We start from the raw sequence: 22467 nt of genomic DNA on the forward strand, positions 1-22467 counted from the left end.
TCAAAACTTTCAAATTGTTGCAATTCGATCATTATGATTTTTTTTCTTTTTCCTTAAAATGCCCCCATCCCAAGTTTAAAAAAAAATTAAATTAAGGGGTGGCCGGCCACCCCAGTTGGGCCTAGGGGTGGCTGAAGCCACCCCAGACCGGACATTCCTTAATTTAAAAAAAAAAAAAAAAATTAACTTGAGATTGGGGCATTTTGGGAAAAAAAAAAAAAGAACTTAAAATTGTCGAATTGCAACAATTTAAAAGTTTGAGGGGTCAAATGTCACTTTTTAAACATTTAAAGTCAAAGTGCAAATGAGTTGATAGTTCAGGGGGTAAAATGTATTTTTTCCTAACTTAATTATTATCTTAAAATATTAGAGATATATTTCCAATAACTTAAATCTTGTCTTAAAAGATTAGAAACATGAAGAACAAAAATAAGGAATAAGAGAAAAACATGTTCTATATTTTATATTTGACAATCTTCATTTTATCGTTCTTTCTTTTTGCTTAATGAAATAGGAGCTTGTCGAACCACCTTAATTCACTGAATCTCTCTTCCATAAATTATAAGTTATAATATAGTATCAAAGCTAAAAGGTCATAGGATCGAACTTTGACTCTTTCAAATCACCCAATTTAAATTAAACATTTTACGTATTGGGTATCACCTATTAAAATTGAGTTTTAGCCTATAGGAGAGTATTAAAGTAATGATTGAGTCATCTTCCTATAAACTTAAGCTTTTAGGACAACTCGTGATTTATCATTTGTAACTTTTATCTCTTGAGTTCTTGTAACTCTTGTCTCTTCTTTTCTTTTCTTTTCTTTTTTGCTTTCTCTATTTTGTTTCAAATGTGTTTAAGGGATTCAAGTGGGATTAAGATGTCTTGGTTGCGGTGCTCACATGTCTCAAGTAAGTTGATTTCATATTCTAGATTATCCATAACGGAGGGGCCATGCAATATCCTTGCATCCTAAATTTTTGTAAAATTCGAACAACTTAGTAAGAAATATTCGTCGTCACTTTAAGTGTGTCTTTAAGCCTTATCTCAATTTGATTTCATTTATAATATTAACTTTATCTACTTGGTAAAAGTCTCAAGACCTCATTTACCATCCATTAGGTATTAATTAATTCACTTTGCAAACACATTATACAATCTACTTTAAGAAGAGGTTCTCTAAAATCAGTTTTAGACATTTTTATTTGATACAACTATATATTGAACTCAAATTCTACTTCTATTGACTCCATCTTAAAATATTGCATATAAACAACAAATATTTTGTTGACCTTAAATAAGTCAAGTAGTCTAGTTCATTTATTTAGTAAGCAATATTAAGTGAACTTACTAATAAACAAAAATAAAGTCAATTGTTGGGTTTCCTAATGGTAAAGCAATAATCTACTTTAGATGGCAAAATAGGTTGTAATGGTAGTTTATCCAAAGTTATTGATCCATGAATAATGTTCTTTTAATTTTTGTTATAAAAGTAGTTATTACTTGAGATTTGTATTTCTTCCGAACGTTTTATGTCTAGAGAATGAATTTGGGTAGTGGGAGTTAGCTCTGCTCTTGCTTTGTTTCAAAAACTTGGAGGCTCTAGGGGCTTTATAGCTAGGCCAATTAGGCTAGGCCCCTAATTTATAAAAAGCCTCAAAAATGTTTTTTATATTGAAACTTGATTAATAATTTTACATCTCAAAAAGATATAAAAAACAAATTTTTAAATAATTGTTTAATTTATTATATTAATATTTTAAATTTTAAAATGCTGCATTTTAACTTTTGACTTCGACCTCAATTTTTATTGAGTCGCCCTCACTTGGAGCAAAAAAGAAGTATTTATAGGAAAATGCATTTTATCCCATGAACTATCCACTTATTTGTACTTTGACCTTTAATGTTTAAAAAGTGACACGTGACCCCCCTAAACTTTCAAATTGTTGCAATTCGACCATTATGACGTTTTTTTTTTTTTTTTCCAAAATGCCCCCATGCCAAGTTAAAAAAATAAATTTTAAAAAATAAAATAAAAATTATGGGGTGGCTGGCCACCCTAGTTGGGCCTAGGGGTGGCTTCGGCCACCTCAGACCGGACATCCCTTAATTTTTTAATTTTTTTTTTTTTAACTTGGGATAGGGGTATTTTGGGAAAAAAAAAAGTCATAATGATCAAATTGCAACCATTTGAAAGTTTGGGGAGTCAAGTGTCACTTTTTAAACATTGGATGTCAAAGTGCAAATTGATGGATAGTTCAGTGGGGTAAAATGTATTTTTCCCAATATTTATTTAGAATGAGGAGTAATCATAAAAGAACACATTTTTTATCCCACAATATTCATATGGTAGTTCCAACCAATCATTGAATTAATTAATTTTTTAAAAAAAATTAATAGTTAGTTGGGGCTGTTACAAATATTATGAATAAGATTCAATCAATACATTTGTTAAGGTATTATCTGTGGACAATCTCTTCAATTAAAAAACTAAAAATAAAACAACACATTTTAAATTAAAAAATACTTTTCAAAGCACAAAATACAAAATAAAATAAAATAATAAATAAGAGTAGGGAGAGATTTAGGTGGTCATGCAATTAGATTTTGCCACGTGGTTGTGGAGCTAGTGTAGAGAGCTATATGATTGGATTGGTCCAATTACCGTTAATTTGGGACCAATCATGTGTAACTCAAACCTTCTGTAATAACTTAATTATTGTCTTAAAAGATTATTAATATATTTCTAATAACTTAAATGTTGTCTTAAAAGATTATAAACATGAAAAAAAAAAATTAAGAAATAAGAGAAACATGTTCTATATTTTATATTTGACAACCTTCATTTTATCTTTCTTTCTTTTTGCTTAATGAAATAGTAGCTTGTCGAAGCACCTTAATTCTCTGAATCTCTCTTCCTTTTTCTCATCTATCTTCCCTAAATTATAAGTTCTAATATAGTATCAGAGCCAAATGTTCATGAATCGAACTTTGATTCTGTCAAATCACCCAATTTAAATTAAATATTCAACGTGTTAAGCATCACATTTTAAAAGGAAGTTTGATCTCATAGGAGAGTGTTAAAGTCATGATTAAGTGATTAAATTTACATCTTCCTATAAGCTTAAACTTTTAAGATAACTGGTGATTTATCATTTATAACTTTTATCTCTTGAGTTCTTGTAACTCTAAACTCTTGAGTTATTGTAACTCTATGAGAGTTTTTTTTCTTTTTTCTTTTTTTCTTTCTCTATTTTGTTTCAAATGTGTTTAAGGAATTCAAGTGGGATTGAGATGTCTTGGGTTGCGGTGCTCACATGTCTCGAGTAAGTTGATTTCATATTCTAGATTATTCATAACGGATAGGCCATGCAATATCCTTGCATCCTAAATTTTTGTAACATTCGAACAACTTAGTAAGAAATATTCCTCATCACTTTAAGTGTGTCTTTAAGCCTTATCTCAATTTGATTTCATTTATAATATTAACTTTATCTACTTGGGAAAAGTCTCGAGACCTCGTTTACCATCCATTAGGTATTAATTAATTGACTTTGCAAACAAATTATACGATCTATTTTAAGAAGATATTCTCTAAAATCAGTTTTAGACATTTTTATTTGATACAATTATATATTGAACTTAAATTCTACTTCTATTGACTCCATCTTAAAATATTGCATATAAACAACAAATATTTGGTTGACCTTAAATAAGTCAAGTAGTCACTCTAACTTAATTAGTTCATTTACATAGTAAGCAATATTAAGTGAACTTACTAATAAACAAAAATAAAGTCAATTGTTGGGTCTTCTAATGGTAGAGCAATAATCTATTTTAGATGGCAAAATAGGTTGTAATGGTAGTTTATCCAAAGTTATTGATCCATGAATAATGTTCTTTTTAATTGATGTTATAATAGTAGTTATTACTTGAGATTTGTATTTATTCTGAACGTTTTATGTTTGGAACATGAATTTGGGTAGTGGGAGTTAGCTCTGCTATTGCTTGTTTCAAAAACTTGGAGGCTCTAGGGCCCGCTTTATAGCTAGGCCAATTAGGCCAGGCTCTTAAATTATGAAAAGCCTCAAAAATGTTTTTTATATTGAAACTTGATTAGTAATTTTACATCTCAAAAAGCTATAAAAACGATTTTTTAAATAATTGTTTAATTTATTATATTAATATTTTAAAATTTAAAACGCTGCATTTTAACTTTTGACTTCGGCCTTGATTTTTATTGAGCCACCCTCACTTGGAGCGAAAAAGAAGTATTTATTTAGAGTGAAGAGTAATCATAAAAAAACACATTTTTTATCCCACAATGTTAATGCGGTAGTTCCAACTAATCATTGAATTAATTAATTTTAAAAAAAATTAATTGATAGTTGGGACTGTTACAAATATTATGAATAAGATTCAATCAATACATTTGTTAATGTATTATCTATGGACAATTTCTTCAATTAAAAAACTAAAAATAAAACAACACTTTCTAAATTAAAAAATACTTTTCAAAGCACAAAATACAAAAAAATAAAATAATAAATAAATAATTTTTTCATAAATGTTTTGAAAAAGTAGATGCATAGTTGTAAGCGGAGGAACACCCAAGCACCTTCTTCAAATGATCTCTATGTTCTTAGTCTATCTGCATTCATTTTCATTTTGCTTTGTGATTTCTCTAAATTGTCTCTCAAAATTTGAATAATCTGCTGCTCTCTACTCTTTAATGACCGACCAATTCATTGCCTCATTTGCAGTAATACCTAGTACATAAGAGCATTCCCAGCAGACTCCCTATAAGGGAGTCTGTTCCCTAAATTTAGGGAATATGTCTAAAAAATCGCAAAAAACGTCCCACAGCAAATTCTCTATATGGTTTCCTAAACAATCAGATGCTACAGTTGAACCAAAAACATTGGGTTCAATTGTAGCGATCCAAAGCCTTATTAAATTGAAAAAAAAAAAAAAAAAAACTTTCTCTCTCCTGTCAGCCCAACTCTCAACGCACCCTCTTTCTCTTTCCTGTCAACACGCCATCCCTCTCTGAACACAACCTCTTGCTGCAAAAACTCTATCTTCTTCAACCTCTCAACTTTCATCCATGTTCGACACAAGGTACAGAGGAGACCGAAAAGAGAGAGCGTTCGAGATTGAGAGAGAATGGTGAGCGTTCTGTTCAAGCCGAGAGAGAGAGAGACCGAAGAACGGTGGTTGAGCCACCGTCGTCGTGCAGTGGGCAGCGCCTGGGCAAAGCTGAACCAGCCCTCTTCCGGCGAGATGAAAAATCGGAAAAAAAAAAAAAAAGAACAGGAAAAATATTCGCTTCTTCGTTTTCCTCCATTTCTTGGGACCCAAACAGAGAACTCGGAGAAGATGAGACGATGCAGCAAAAACCTAGACCGATCAAGACCCAACAGAAACCCAGAAACCCAGACCGATCAAACCAAACTTCAAGGCTCTCATATATGCTGGCAGAGAGGGAAATAGGTGCTGCGGCTGGAAGGGAAAGAAAGGAAATAAGAAGACGGAGATGAGATGAGATGAGAGAGAGAAATCATATATGCTCACCAGACTTCACCATTCAAGGAGATCAAGAGAGTGAGGCAGAGAGTGAGATGGAGATGAGTGAGGCAGAGAGGGAAATTGGTGCTGCGGCTGGAAGGGAAAGAAAGGAAAGAAGAAGACGGAGATGAGATGAGATGAGATGAGAGAGAGAAAGAAAGGTTAAATTAAAGGAATAAAATATAAAAAAGGTAAAATAAAAATAATAATATTTTAATGGTATAAGGAAGCTATTGTGGTGCAAATTGATATAGGGAAGTAAAAAGTAGTTTGGATCCTTAAACTTAGGGAATATGACCGAGTAGCTGCTGGGAATGCTCTAAGAGAGTAGTCTCGGTGGAAGATAACATTGAGAGCTTTAAAATGAGTTAAACCAGTTTTAGGGTGATGGTTAGTGTTATACCACCACTTAGCCATAGACAACCAATTAGTCCAAACTTTAGGCTTAATCCCAATATAACACCTTAAGTATCCCTCCAAACATTTGTTTAAAGCCTCGGTTTGACCATTAGACTGGGGATGGTAAGTTGAGCTAAAAGCTAATGTAGTTCCTTGAAGAGTAAATAACTCCTTCCAAAACAAACTAGTAAACAGCTTGTCCATGTCTGAGACTATAGTTTGAGGTAAACCATGTAAATACTTGCTCAAATAATAGGTTAGCCACAGTTATAGCTGTAAAAGGATGTGCTAAAGATAGTGGCCATATTTAGTAAGCCTATCAACTATGACCAATATCACACTTTTGCCATGAGGAAGAGGTAAACCCTCTATAAAATCCATAGAAATATAAGTTCAGCTCCCCTTAGGAATAGGCAAAGGTTGCAATAACCCAGGAGAATGAACATTTTCCACTTTAGAACATGGTGTAGTTTGTAACATGGTAACTTGAAGATAAAAGCTCAAATATTGCATTTTGACTCTGATTGAACGTTCTCTACCCATTATGGCCGAACGTTCGCTCCTTGGACAGAATGCTCGACCAGAGCCCAAAATGTGTAGAAGGAAAGTTTTGTGACATTTTAGTTAGTTGTTCTCAATTAGGACCTTATGTGTCTTTAGTAAAACATTTAGCACTGTGTATAATGATAGCCATGTTTCGTTATAACATGCATTCAGAATGTCTGATGACTCAAGCGAGGGTATGAGGTAAGTAAATACTTACGACTACTTTCCTTAAAAATGTGTGATATTCTAGCTGACTAAGTACGCGTATGATATAAACATATTTATATTTTACACAACTTGATAATTGTCTTAATAATTGATTTAATAAGATGCATCATATGACATGAGACACCAGCACGTACAATATAATGGCCATAGGCTTACTATATATACCTGATTTTATGGTCAAATATGTGTGGATATATTATATGGGCATTAGATCCAATGATTGTTTCGTGACCGGTGTAGCAATATTTGATTGGTGGGTTATTACCGGACATACATTATTAGTAATGTGGGCCACCCGATGTCAGATTCGGTCGGGTTGCTAGTTATGAACGGTAGCGTACAATAGCCGGGGCACCGACATTGTATTACAGGTCCCTCGGGACAATGCCAACCCTACGGAGAATGGGTAATATATCGGGTAAACCATATATGATAGTTACGACTTATTAAAGCATTAGTTTTTCTGCATTAAAACTTATAAGCGATTGCCGTTGGAATTACACCTCTTAATTTTTAAATAAAACCATACTTTCATGGTGTATTAACATAGACAACACCTCATTTTAATTCTTATTAAAAATGCATGTTTATTTTCGTTCACCAATAACTAGCTAATTTCATACCCAACTATGAGGTTTACTTACTAAGTCTTTAGACTTACGCATTTATAACAACTTGTAGGAAATCTCTTTCTGAGAAGATGACCATGGCAAGATTGCCACTCTTGGTTATTAAGATGAGTCGGAGACCTACTTTGTGTAATCAAGTTTGATTAGAATATCTGCATTTCGATTAGCTCCTTGTCTTTGCTTGATGATACATGCTTATGTGATGATTTTAGATTCCTAATATTCATTAATGTCACACATATGCATTTACTCTGATTATGCTAGAGATAGACAATCCCCTAGTTATCTACCAGTTAGTTGAATTAAGGTAATTGCGAGTAATCCTACTAAGCTGATCAGGTCGAATTTTGGGGAATTACAGTCATGACATGCTATGATGGTTAAAAATAAAAAGTGATGTTGTACTTTTAAAATCTTAAAAAATTCAAAACTAAAGCACAACCCATTTTAATAAATATTTTTTTAATCTTATTTTATTCCCTCACTTCTAACCTTTTGCTTCTTGGTTCTATTATTTTTTATTTCTTTGATATTTTTATGTTATACTTACTATTATAAGCCATTGATTTTTGTTGATCGTAGTTACAAGTTTCAATCGCGTGTCATTGAAGTACACAACTAATTAAATCATACTTACAATGGCTTTTCTAATTAGAAAGATAAAATAAATTAGTTATGTTATCTATTGAAAATAATAGATTAAGAAAATTTTAATGTGGAAATTTGATTAGTAATTTTATATCTCAAAAGTTATAAAAATGATTTTTAAATAAAATTTTAATATTATATTACTACTTTAAGATGAAAAACCCCATTTTAAATGTTTGGGCCTCTTGTACCTGGAGCAGAATAAGTATATATATTTAAAATTGATGGGTATTGCTAAAAAAACATATTTTAATCCCATAATTATTCCATAATGCTAACGTGGCTAATAAGTCATTATTAAAAGAAAAAATAACTGTTAGAACTATTAAGTCAGTAGTATGAAATAATTATGGAATAAAAATGTGATATATAAACATTACTCTTAGAATGAGATATCATGTTTTGAGTGCATGGATCTTTATGTTATTGTGCATGTCATCGAATATTATAATGAGATTCATGTTTTTATTTTATTTTTTGGAAAATTAGTTTATTTGTTAAAGTATCATGTACAGATAAATTTCTTCAATTAAAAAAAATCCAAATACAAAATACTTTTTAAAGCACAAAATACAAAAAATAAAATTAAATAAAATAAAACATAACACATCAAAGAGAAATGTTAGGCTTACAAATAAATTTTACAAAAACACGTTTACAAACTGATATGGCACAACATGATTGGATATAAGATAAGTTCAAATTTTGAAAAACCTAATCATGTTGTACCACATCAGTTTGTAAAAGTTTTTTCTGTAAATTTTGTTTGTAAGTCTACCACTCCCCCACATCAAAGGATTCGGATCCCCTATAATTCTCAAATTTCAGATCCAAGTCATTTATTTTCATCAAAGAGCCATTATCCTGCCATGTGTCCCAATACTAATAAAATAATAAAATAATGTATGACCTGAATCTGAAATTTCAGAAATTCGAATTCTCCTATGAATTCTAGGGAATCCGGATCCCACATCAAAACATAACATATCAAAATAAAGGCAACATCAATTATAAACGGTCACCAAGTCGAATCTCAAAATATTAGAACATACGTTTAATAGTGATAACACCATCATCGAATACAAAAGAGAAAGAGCCTGTTTGGAATTGTGTTTGAAGGGTTTAAAAGTGTTTTTAACACTCAAAAAGTATGTTTGGTAATAAAAATTAAAAGTGCTTTTAAAGGTCTAAAAAATTTAAAAAATGCCAAAACGCACTTTTGGCAAAAGCTTAAAAACGTTTTTGCCCAAAAACTTTTTTTAACTTAAAAACTTTATTTCTCAAACGCAATTCCAAACAAGTTTTAAGAGCCTATTTGGAATTACGTTTGAAGAGCATAAAAATGCTTTTAACACTCATAAAGTCTGTTTGAAGAAAAAATTACTCATTAGATAAAAAAAATTAAAAACGCTTTTAAAGGTCCAAAAAACCTAAAAATGGCAAAAAAATACTCTTAGCAAAAGCTTAAAAAAAAAAACTTTTGCCCAACAGCTCTTTTTGATTTAAAAGCTCTGTTTCTCAAACACTTGGTAGTACACATACATATAAACGCGTTGCCCAACTCATTAGAATTATCATTTCAAATGATATTTGGTATACTGGTATTGCGAAGATGGAGTAATGCTAAAATGAATACTCATGTCCTTCTTGTATTCTTTTAAAATTGACATGACTTTTAAAGTGATTTATCAAAGATTCAATAATAATTTTAAAAGGTACGTCAATTTTAAAATAACACAAAAATGACATGATATATTAAACATGTCGAATAAATATCCAATAACTATTGTTTGACTCCAACCCGTCTTATTTATAGCTATGGATGGGATGATGATATATTGAAAGTGGCGATGACAAAGATAGTAGAACCAATTGTCTAACTGAAGGGTGAGAGATTAGTGGTGAAACTCATATTGTGAATATAGTTGTGACAATGGTGCAATAATAACATATTGTTAACTTTAACTACCAAATACTATCCATGCTTGATTTGAGATTTGACTTGCTATCAACTGATTTGTCAACTACATAGAGAAATTCCCATACTCGTGAAAAATAAAGGAAGGAAAAAAGAAAATAAACAAACATGTGACAACACTTATTGATTCACACGTGGGTCTATTGATAGCTGACTTATTGATGAATAATATATACTTGTGACTTTACAATAAGCTAATCAAAAGAACAAACGTCAAAGAAGGAACAGAAAAAAAAAAAAAAAAAATCAAACGGGTATCATGGATAGTGGATAGAAAGCAAAAAAGAGAATATAAATTAATAGTTGACTTGTGGATCAAGAATGTTATTTTCCCTATTATGGATGGATCATGGTATTGAAAGAGAAAAGAAACATAAATTAAATGGCTTTCTTTTCATCATTTCTTTTTTTTTTTTTTTTGGTCACATGTAGACGAAACTTGGTAGTATTGGGTACTTTTCTATGCAATTATTTGTTTCTCTTCCTTTCTCATTGATTCAATGGTCAGTTAAGAATGCGATAGAATAAAGATGAAACCTCCAACACAAAAGACAAAAACATCATCATCCAACACAAACTTCACAATACAAAAAGGTTTAAAAAGAAAAGAAGAAAAGACGTTTGGGTATTATATGTGAAGTCATTGAATGAAAGAACAAAAAAATCACTGCAAAATGAATTCAAAAGGAATGATATTTTTGTACGGATAAAGTTTTATTTAAACTGAGTTGGAAGAATTTCTTTCAATTTACTTTATAAAAATGACATATTTTCCTTGAACATGTGAAATGCACATATTTTTTTAATAGTAGGGACAAAGTTGAAATAAATTTTATTTAAAACTCATATACATCTTACGTGTTATTAAAAAAATGAACATATGTCAATTTTATAGAGTAAGTTGAAAGAAATTCTTCTAACTCAGTTTGGAGGAAAACTTTGTCTTTTTTTTAATTTGAAACAAATCCTGTAATGGAATAATAATAATAAAAAATTAAATATCTTAGGATTCATTTGTTTTGATTTTGAAAACCATTTTTCATATTTCTTTTGTTTAGTGCATTTGGGAATTAATTTTTAAAAAAACGCATCATATCAACAATAAATTATACTCAAGTGTGAATAATAGGGCTTAAGTTTCTAATTTGCTTTCAAACAAAACTTATAGTTCTATCTGTTAATGTGTTTTGGGGCAAGAGTGTTGGGAGCAGGGGCGAGATGGGGCAAACATCTCACAGTTAGCTAATATTTTTAATTAATTTTTGTCTATCGACTTTTTACAGATTTTTTTTTTTAAATTTTTACACAAATATTTTTTTTCTTCATATAATCAACTATTAAAAAATTAGTTTTAAGATTTTAATTAATCAATAGAGAAAATGTCCTATTAGGTAGCATTTTTTAAAAGAGTTTTCGATTTTGTATTGAAAAATATTTTCAAAAAAGTTAAAATTATTATTATTATTATTATTTTTAAAAAAGATCACATTATCATATATTAATTAAAGACAGATCTTTTAGATCTGTCAAACAGTATAACAGATACAATTTGGAATATCAAAATTCCAAGTTTTATCAATGGGTTGTTTCCGAGCCGCTTTCGCTAAGCCGTTATTGTTTTCTTAATCAATAGAGAAAATTATTGTTTACGGGTTACAGGTGAAATTTTGTTTGGATAATTAAAAAGTGTTTCTGAACAAAAAAATAAAAAAATTGAAATTCATTTTGATTTAGTTTTGAAAATATATAAAAATAAATAAAAATATTACTTTTTGAGGACATGGGCTGGAGATAGGCCCAAGTCGCCTGTTTGGCCCGTCGGTTGCGGATTAAGATCTCATACCTAGAGGCGAAGGTGTCGAGCTGTTTATTATGGACAAAAATTTGTTACAAACTAATTTGTAGTTAATTCATACAAATCAGTTTAGTAAAGTGACATGTATCATTTAGCATATGAGAAACATATGTTTTTTTAATTACATATACTTCTCACATTTTTTTTAATAACTATGAGATATATGTTACTTTATTAAATTAATTTGTATGAATTAATTATAAATCAGTTTGTAGCAAATTTCCGTCCATTATAAAAGTAAAGGTGAGGATGAGGTCTTTGAGAGCGGTGTAGACCGGAGAGGGCTTTTGGGCGGAGGAAACCAAGTCCAAGTCCAGCTACATTGGTGCTACACTGTTTTGGCGTGAGAGGCTATTGGAGCAAGAAACGGGGAGCACTGGTGTAGCAAGTAGCAGGACGCATAATAGGGGAAAATATAATGGGAGCAGAAGAAGTTACGCAACCTTCTTTTTAAAATGATAAATGTTAAGTATTTTTTTTAGTGTTTTCATAATTTTAGGTAGATATTACTTTATAAAAATCACGTGAGAGAAATAGGGCCTTTTTTTTTTTTTTTTTAATAATATCCGCTTAGGATTATGATGACACTAAAAGAATATTTTAATTTTTTATTATAAACTTCGAAAAATGGTAGAGGTCAATAAGTTCTCAATATTTAACTCATATTTTTTTACAAATTTAATAGATCAATTATTAGATTTATGGGATCTGCCATTGACTTATGTAAAGTTTACATAAGTCTATAAATCTAATGGTTAATTTGTAAAAAAAAATATTGGCCCTAGCATTTTATGTACTATTAAAATTTACATATTTAATTCAAAATTAGTAAAAATATAAAAAGGTTACGTGGTTAATTGCATTAACGGGACCCATAAGAGAAGGCATTGGTGGGTCCCGTCCTTTCGAACCCAACGCTGACGTGTCAAGAATATATTGGGGGTCGATAAAACGCGAAGAAAATTGAGCGAAGTCCGATCCGCGCTATACCATAGTGCCCTCAGAGCTCCCAGCTCCGCACACAGTCACAGAGAGCAAGCGAGAGAGCGAGCGAGAGAGAGAGATGGGGGAGGAGAAGCGGCACCAGATGATGCAGAACCTGTTCGGCGATCAATCGGAAGAGGAGGAAGAGGTTGATTCCGAGCACGAGTCCAATCCTCAGCCCAACTACGTCTCTGTAAGAATTTTCTTTTTTATCTTTAGAAAGATTTATAGGTATAGATTTAACCAATTTTTCTGTTAAGAATTATCTCTTTTTTCCCCTTTTTTTCTCTTTAGAAAGATTTATAGATAGAGATTTAACAAAGTTTTCAGATACGATTTCTTGCTCGGAATGCTAGGTTTATCAATTTAAAGACATTCTTTCGCAGGTCTGGATCTGATTCTCATGTTGCGGCTTTTAGGGTCTATGAGTTTCGTTATGTTATTATCGATTTAGAGAGTAATACATGCACATATAAAAATCTGTTTATGGGTGTTTATTTTGTATATGGATGTGTTAGAGATTTGGAGGTACTATTACTTGATTAGAAATCGATTATAGATGCTTATGGGTTTGGGGAATTGCATTAGATGCTATATGTTGAAGAATGAAGATTAAATAAATGGGTATGTGCGTATATATTGTGTATGTGTACTCATTATTGCGTTCTGGTTTAAGAGGCAAAAATGATTTCTGAATTTTCATCAAATCATGTGGTTAAGTTTGCTTGATTGTGGTTAAGTTTTATATTTATGCAGTTGAGATGGTCAAAATTGGGTCTTAGTGATTGAAGTATAGAGGAAATAACTGAAAAAAAATTTGAGTTACAGTTAGAAAGTTGTGCCCGTGTCATCAAGATTGAGCTTTGCGAAAATATATGCCTCCTTTTTATTTTTTCTGGAAACAAAGAAAATGCTAATTTTTTGTATGCATGAAGTCTTTGTTGAAAGCCAAGTCACATTAAGGAGTGTAATGGCTCAATTTTATTTATTTATTTTTCTGATGGTATTTGGCTGCTTGATTCAACTTTTTTCTTTCTTTCCTAATGCGATGGTTTTGTTTCCAGGATGAAGGAGAGGGAGGGCTGGAGCCTGGGGCTGAAGGTGAAGGTGAAGTGGAGGGGCATGGGGAGGCGGAAGTAGAGAGTGAAGGTGAATTGCATGATGTAGATCCTGATCCTGGAGAAAGTGAGGGTGAAAGAGATCAAAGTTCCCAAGAAGTAGAAGTTGGTGATCAAAGAGAAGAAAGTGAAGGAAAAGATACTGATAGTGATGAAAAAGAAGAGTATGGTCAAAGAGTTGTAACAAGCAAGAGACGCGATGTTATTGAAAGTGGATCTGAGGAAAATCATTATCCTGACAATGAAGACGAGGGGGTGGATCAGGGTAGAAGTCCAAGGTAATTTTCATACGACCACTCCACTCTCTCACACACACACTTGTGCACATCCAAACTCATTCAGATGCATCTTGAAGGATCTCTTGCTGCTCTTGGGTTCTCTTACTATTCAATCTTATGGTTTTAGGTTTTTATCATCTCTTTTATTCATTCTCTCGTGTCAATGCATGTTCTGGAAAAGGAGAAAAGGGGTAGGTTGGATCTGTTCATTCTTCTGTTTTTACATTCTGTATGTGGGTATGTCTTGTCTGCATCTTTATGGGTGCATACTGAATGGGTACTTTAAGTGCATCGGATTTATTTATTTATTTTGATAAGTAAGTGCATCGGATTTATAGAGTATAGGTATTTGATGGAGATACAAAAAACATATGAGAAGGTTGTATCTTTAGGTGCTTTTAGGGTTAAGTTTGGTTGTAAACCTCCTGTCAGTTTGGGGTCTTGACTTTTTTGATTACCTTTTTTAGATCCACAATACTCATGCTTGCTTCTAACCTAGTCTATGGACCCCCCTTTTGTTCTTTTCCTGTCTTCGATCCCATATTTCGTGAAAAAAAGAGTCAAAGCTTTGGTTTACTAAGGTTGCATTTAGGCTCATGTCCATAGCTAAATTTGATGTTCCCAATGGACTAACATGGCTTCTTATTTGTTGTTGGATGCTGTTTTCTGGGCTGGGTTGGCCATGCATGGTGTGCTCACTAAGCACTATGCATTGCATAGATATTAAAACAAAAGAATATTACTATTACCATAATCCTTGTACCTACACATGATGATAACAAGTAGTCAGCTATCTTGACTGTGGGAAACTTGACTTAACAATAGATCACCAGAGGAAGAGAAGGATCAGACTCATATTTCACATTCAGCTGTTCGTGATGTTTTTGGTGAGTCTGATGATGAAGAAGCAGCTGAGTATGCAGTTCATGATGAAATTGAGCAAGATTCAAATGTAAGTATCGGATGTCATGATGCAATGTGCTTAGTATATGCATCTTTTGATCCTGTTAAGCGTTCATATATCTTTGTGGTCTACGTATGATAGAAAATATTTTCATGTCTTAGAGGTCTCCTATGGAAGAGGAAGGGAGCTATGGGAAGAGTCTAAGACCAGAGGATATAGTGGCTGATGAAGATGCTCAGTATGAGTCAGAAGAGGAAAACATTGAGGCTAAATTTAAAGAGAAGCCGGTTGGTCCCCCATTGGAGCTCGAGATTCCATTACGTCCACCTCCAGCTCGTCCAGAAAAAGTATATACGTTATTCTTTGTGCTGCTATGATTTTTTTCATAGTTTATCTATTTTGCTTGATTTACATGGTGCTTGCACACCTTATTTAATGGGTATGCATTGTATTTTTCTTTATATAGCATAAAGTTGAAGCTAAATTAATTCAGGTGGTCTACTTGTTTGTACTAGTCACTCCAGATTTTAATAATGGTCTCATCTTCATGTCCTATTGAATTAGCATAGGATGCAATTGTGTAAGTGGAGGTTGAGGTTTGGGGTCAATTTGTACTTTGAAAAAAGATCTTGCTAAACTGCATTTTACTTACCTGTTTGGTGAGAAATTGTTGAATTGTTCAACTTATGTTGCCATTGGCATCATATACATGCATGGTTCAGTCATCAAAATGTATATGTACATATTTTACTGTTCTTCTACTGTTATTTTTTATGAAGTTCTTCATAGTTTGGTCATCTTACTTTCTTTTGCAAGTGGGCAAAGTAATTACTTGATGGTTATTTTTCTTCACTATAATTGCATTCAGATCATGTGAATTTAGAAAAGGATCACAACTATTTTAATTTCACGACTTGGTGCAAAATTTTAATACTCCGTTATCTATTTGCAGATGAACATGATTAAAGTTTCTAATATAATGGGCATTGACCCAAAACCATTTGATCCTAAAACATATGTGGAAGAGGATACCTTTGTGACTGATGAATCTGGATCTAAGAAACGTATACGCTTAGAGAACAATATTGTGCGCTGGAGGACTGTTCGAAATCCAGATGGCACATCATCTGTAAGTAATTATCTCTTATTGTTATCTGTTATACATATACCCACATGCATAAAAGAGTAGTCAAACACGTTTATTCATATAAAGAAAGGCAGAAGTCAAATCTGTTGGGATGAATACAAGTCACAGTTCCTCTGATTATGTCACCATGCTCATCAAACTTGCTAATCTTTACATTTGTTTTCTTACATTACTGTCTTCAATAGGAGATTGATCAAAAGATTCTCTGATTATTTTCACACACATACCTGATTAATTGCGTTTATTGTTTTAGAAAGTTGCTTGGTGTCTATTTGTTTAAAATGCTTTTGCCAAAGTGAATTCAGAGAGCTTTTTTACAAATGCTGAATTTAGAGCTACCTTCTATGTCACCATGCTCATCAAACTTGCTAATCTTTACATTTGTTTTCTTACATTACTGTCTTCAATAGGAGATTGATCAAAAGATTCTCTGATTATTTTCACACACATACCTGATTAATTGTGTTTATTGTTTTAGAAAGTTGCTTGGTGTCTATTTGTTTAAAATGCTTTTGCCAAAGTGAATTCAGAGAGCTTTTTTACAAATGCTGAATTTAGAGCTACCTTCTATATGAATTATGCATTGTTGAAGGTAGATTTTCCAATTGTGGATACCTTCTATGTAGCAGTTCTTCAACTTACTATATTTAACTTTTTGTTATTTGTAATTGAAACATCTTTATCTGTCTTTCGGCTTTAAATTCTGAAATTGGTTCAACTTTTACTGTAAGATTTTCATTTAGTGTCTCAATATTTCCTTGTGATCTGTAGCATGAAAGCAATGCGCGCTTTGTGAGATGGTCGGACGGCAGTTTGCAGTTATTAATTGGGAATGAAGTTCTTGACATATCTGTGCAAGATGCACAACATGATCAAGCACATCTTTTTCTTAGACATGGAAAGGTGACTTTATATCCATATGAAATGTCTGATATTTTATTCATTTATTTATTTTTCGATATCTTGTGTGATACATGAATATAACGTCTTTAATCATTTCAGCTTTTTTTGTTTCCTCATCAAATCTAGCAAACTGCCCAATGCATTAAAGAGAACCATAAGCAAACAATATATTAAGATGCATCCAATTTCTTTTACCCTCCACTCTTTCTTTATTGCATGTTTAGCTGAGTAAAAAATGTCTATGCTGTAATGTTTTCACCAGAATAATTGAGGTGATTATTCCTTCCTGCCACGGCATTCCTGGACCCATTAAAATCACTGCAAGATCATTAAACTTCTATTAAATTTCCAAGCTCATTGTCCCTCCCCTTTTTCCATTTTTTAATTCCCTGTAAGCTGCTCATGGGTACATCACATCACGTGTAAACCCTCAAATGTTCTTTTAGCAAACAAAAATGCAATATACACATGTAGGATGAGAATATTTTAACTTTATGGCCATCTCTATATCAGCAGGAACAGAATTTAGCCATTCATCAGAAGATCATGCTATATAATACATATGCATACCAAATACTTAATAGATTCTGTTGACTTTGGGTTCTGATCCTGAAGCTTGATTCTAGACCGCCAAGCTTGGTCATTGCAATATAAGATCTCATATTTGATTTCTTCTTGTAGGGTCATGACTTATTTTCTACTTTTTACTAAAACACTGTGCGGCTCTCTCCATATTCTGTTTTGAACTTCATGAAGTTCTTGAATCCTTATATGCCATGCTTACAGGGAATCCTCCAATCTCAAGGAAGGGTTTTGAGAAAGATGAGGTTCATGCCATCGTCTTTGTCATCAAATTCTCATAGACTGCTGACTGCTATTGTTGACTCACGGCATAAAAAGGTTTATAAGGTTAAGAACTGCATCACTGACATTGATCCTGAGAGGGAAAAGGAGGAAAAAGAAAAGGTAATTAGTTGCATTGGCTATAGTGTGTGTTGTATTAAGTGTCTTGGATTTCATATATCCACTTTTCTGATGGTTTTGTAGGCTGAAAGTCAATCGATCAGAGCTAGTGTACTTCTTAACCGGAAGAGGGAAAAAGTAAGCCGGAAATATACCCCAACTGTAGACAGGAGGCGCCAACTTTCTCCTGGGTTCTTGGAGGATGCTCTTGATGAGGTCAGCTCTTGCTCTTACCATGTATAGGAAAAGGAGGAAAAGTATAATTTTTGGCCTTTTATTTTCCTTCATCTATGGGTAGTTGTTTTACACTTGAAATCTGGATTCTGTTGGAATTTGCTCAAATAATTAGACTGGCATCTTTTTACTTCTGGGGACCACAAACATTTTTTTAAAGGTGTGGAAGAGCCTGTAGGCTTCATTTTCGTGTAATATGCTGGAATCTTATTTTCTATATGTGCCTGTCCAAGCCAGAACCAATTATCCTAATTGTCCACCTTTATTTAGGATGAAGATGCAGATTATTATGATTCTCGACGTTCTCGCCGCCACTTTGAGGAAGATTTGGAAGTGGAAGCTCGAGCTGAGAAACGCATTATGAATGCTAAGAAGGTCTCATGACTTGAACTTTTAAGTGAATCTCTTTTTCCTAAATGGTGTTGATTTACTTGTTATGCTAAAAGGAGCTTTCATGTTTGGTGTTTTAGTCACAGGGACCCAAAGACATCCCTCGCAAGTCATCCCTGCCTACTGCTAAATCATCTCGGCGCCCAGTGGATTTCTCTGACAGTGAAAGAGAGGAGTCTGAGTATGAAACTGATGGGGAGGAAGATGAGAGGTCTCCCCCACGGAAGAGGGCTGCAGAGCCAGAGCAGGAGTATGACGAAGAGGAGGAGGAAGAAGAAGATCATGAAGAAGAGGCAGAAGTGAAAGAAGCATCAGAGGAGGATGAGGAGGAGGAGGCTGAGGTATGCCCTTTTCTTTGGTTAATCCAGATGTTCCAGACTACAATTTTACAAAATAGTCAGTCTGTTACACATAGAAGAGTAGGTCTTGAAAGTAGAAACATAATGTTACTCTTCTAACTGGGGCACAAGAGATTTGATACTTCATTAAAATCGTCATTCCGTGATTTTGGCATCTAATGTCGGCACTCCTTGTTTTTGAAATATTAATCCCTTGTGGAAACTTCAAATTATGAGTGTATGCGTCCTTAATATTAAGTCTTACATCCACACATACTTCGAAAAATAATACCTTTAGACTTTTTAGGATTCTAATGTTTCCTCTGTGCTTGATGTTATGATCTTAACTTTTTAGCAGTACAGGTTGATTATCCAGCCTCTTTGGTTGTTTGGATGAACAACTTGTAATACATAACAAAAGATTGTAAGATATTTTTTTTTGATAAATAAAGGAATAAGCTTGGTGACACTACAAGCTAGAGCTAAACAAAAGATTGTAAGATATGTTTCTGCTGTTTGGATGTCGGACGAGATCTATCATTTACTTTTACTAGGGCTTGACTAAAAAAAGCTTGCCATCTGTCAATATGATAGTTATGTCAGTGTGTGTTTCTTTTCCTTTTTAATTTTTTTTAATGGGGTTTTACTGTTGTGTATCCGTGCATGTGTATGGTTTGATGTGACAATGGACACTAGGTGTATGTTCCATTCTGCATCTAAATCTTAAAATGCCTTGGCATCCATCCTGGAGAAGAACTGAAACACTCTTTACAAGTTCTGGTTGTAGTGTGAACTGCCCTTGGTCTAGTCTGCGCAGGAGGCTGCCAAAGAAAATATGAGTAGTCTTAACTGAAACAGTGATAAATGCACCATGCTTATTATAATTCATGTGGCTGATGGGGCTACACTTTTGCTGGGGAAGCTGAGAGTTCTTTGACACAGATTTGGATTGTTTGGGGTTGTGAAACTGTCCGGCATCATATAAGCAACGAAGTATCTGTTTCTAGATAGTTCAATTATAGTTTTGAAAGCATAAATTTACCTCAGATAAGTCGTTCTAATTGGGTGAGATTCTGATAGTGTGGAATATATACATTGTCCTTTTATATATGAGGCATGTGAAATAAACTTTTATCGATTATCCTGCTTTTTGGATATGTTTCAGGAGCCAAAGCACAAGGGCCGGGACTTTGGAGGCAGTCTGAAGCGCAAAGGGATCGAGTCAGATGAGGACTCTCCTCCAAGAAAGATGCCATCCCACCGCCGAATGGCAGTGGTTTATGATAGCGATGAGGAATGAAAACTTGCTTCAGACAAGAATCTCATAAGTGAGTATCTCCTTAATTAATGTACATAGAGACTTCTTGTTTATCGTCTGTGGTCATGCTTGCTGCGAGAGTAGAAACTGTTGGAGATGGAGAAGGCACATTTTCTGAGAAGAGTTTACATGGAAAACACTTGCCTGAATAACCTTTATGTACATGGAAGAGCATATTCAAATTTGTATTCTTTTTCATCAGATATCACTGCTCATCGCTTCCTCTTAGTTATAATTTCCTTTCCCCTTTGATTGTCTTGCAATATTAGTTTAAATGGCACTATGTCAAAATGATAGATATCTAGTTATACCAGGAAAAAGAAAGGTTGTACTGTTTGGCGCATGGTTTATTGAGTAATGTTATAAGTAGATCTTCTATCCCCTTTTTAAACCTCAAATGTAATGTGGCTTTTAAAATAACCAAACTATTAGATCAAAATTTAATGGTCATTCATTCCAAATCCAATAGTGATTTTTAAAGGCCGCATCATGTTTGAGAGAATAGAAGGGGATAAAAGTCCTACTTATAGTATTATTCTGATTTATTTGCCCACCTTTAGCTGGCTAAGATCTTGCGTCATATTTTTATGTTTCAGCTGAATTAGAGATGAACCACCTTTGCAATTACACGTCGTCAATATGACACTAATGCAGCAAAAGCATAAAAGGTGGCCTATTTTTTACCCCAATTCTCAAAGCTTGCAACTCTTTAATGTTCTGACCTTTATGTAGTTATATTATTTAGGAGATGTTCTTGCCTTTATGTAGTTTCTTCAAAATATCCCCTAAAATAATCCTGAATTTTGTCACCGAGTTGGGAATTTTTATTTGTGATGAAGTTGGAAGGAGTATTGTATTAAGGCTTCTATTGTTATTCCCAGTGAGATTGGGCCGTTGGGGTGGGGAACCTTCTGAATGGCTGAACGAATCCCTTTTGTTTCAATGACTAATGTTGGAGAAATGATTGATGTGAATGTTTTTTTCATCTTATCTTATAAATTAATCATTAGAATTTTGAATTTATATGAACTCCACGTAAGTTAATAGTGGACTCTACAAATTTAAGGATTAATCTATTAAATTTGTAGAAGAATATAGGCAAATTATTGACATTAATTGTTTTTCTAATGTTATTTCTTCTCTTAAAGCAACTTCGTATTTCTTCTCAATGCATGATTACCATCCGAGACGGAAAATTAGTTGGGTGAGGGGCGTTTATCCGTTGTAGTATGCAGAAAGCAATGTTTTGTGTGCACAGCCCTCATTTTGTTTATGATAAATATAATGCAGAATAAATGTAAGTATTCTTTTTGACCTGAAAGTATGTGTCAAATAAGATTTTCATTGTGTACCCAATAGAGAGTTCGAATTCTTTGTTTTTATTTTTCGTGGAGGTGTCTCAATTTTATTAAGAAAGAAGTTAATAAATATTTATTTTAATTAAGGCTGCGTAAAACATTTTCTGGCTGAAAATATCTTTGACTGAAAACATTGCAAGTGAAAATTACTGATTTGACATTTTAAAAATGATTCTGAAAACATATTCTGATATTTGTTTCAGACGAAAATCATTAATATTTTTATATAATCTAGTAATTTTATTTACAATAATATATAATGAAAACTAAAAGATCAGTTTAATATATATATATATATATATATATATATATATATATATATAACGAAGAATAAAAAAATTGAAAATCTTGGTAGCTTGCTACACACCAACGATGGGTGATGATTTTCAAGAATAGATAAACGAATTTTTGTGATTTTTTTTTTTTTTTTTATGAGAAAGTATGAGCTCTTGTGTTAATGTGAGCGGTGTAAAAGGCGCAAGTATCCTAAATGCATTATTTATTTATTTTTTTACTTTGAAAGTATTTATGTTGATTAATGTTTTTTATTCTTACCAAATATATATAAAATTTTACATCAAAACAAATAGAATCTGAGGGGAAAGAAAAAAAGATATTTTTTTCGAAAATGAAAGAAAAAAAAAAAGAAGATATTGGCAAGGAGGAGAAAGAGGGTTTGTTTGA

The 22467-nt window shown here is 32.6% G+C and overlaps 1 protein-coding gene across 1 annotated transcript; it reads left to right on the top strand.

Moving 5' to 3' along the window:
- Positions 1-12826: 12826 nt before the first annotated feature.
- LOC132174795 (protein LEO1 homolog) lies at positions 12827-20675 on the top strand. The gene is made up of 11 exons (XM_059586475.1): positions 12827-13025; positions 13897-14228; positions 15054-15180; positions 15294-15479; positions 16085-16261; positions 17051-17182; positions 17969-18148; positions 18230-18361; positions 18650-18754; positions 18850-19110; positions 20273-20675. The coding sequence occupies exons 1-11, from the start codon at positions 12912-12914 to the stop codon at positions 20405-20407; spliced, it is 1881 nt and encodes a 626-aa protein (XP_059442458.1). The 5' UTR covers positions 12827-12911; the 3' UTR covers positions 20408-20675.
- The last annotated feature ends 1792 nt before the right edge of the window (positions 20676-22467 follow it).

The sequence above is a fragment of the Corylus avellana genome, chromosome ca3 (genome assembly GCF_901000735.1).
Source record: "Corylus avellana chromosome ca3, CavTom2PMs-1.0".
Classification (NCBI taxonomy): domain Eukaryota; kingdom Viridiplantae; phylum Streptophyta; class Magnoliopsida; order Fagales; family Betulaceae; genus Corylus; species Corylus avellana.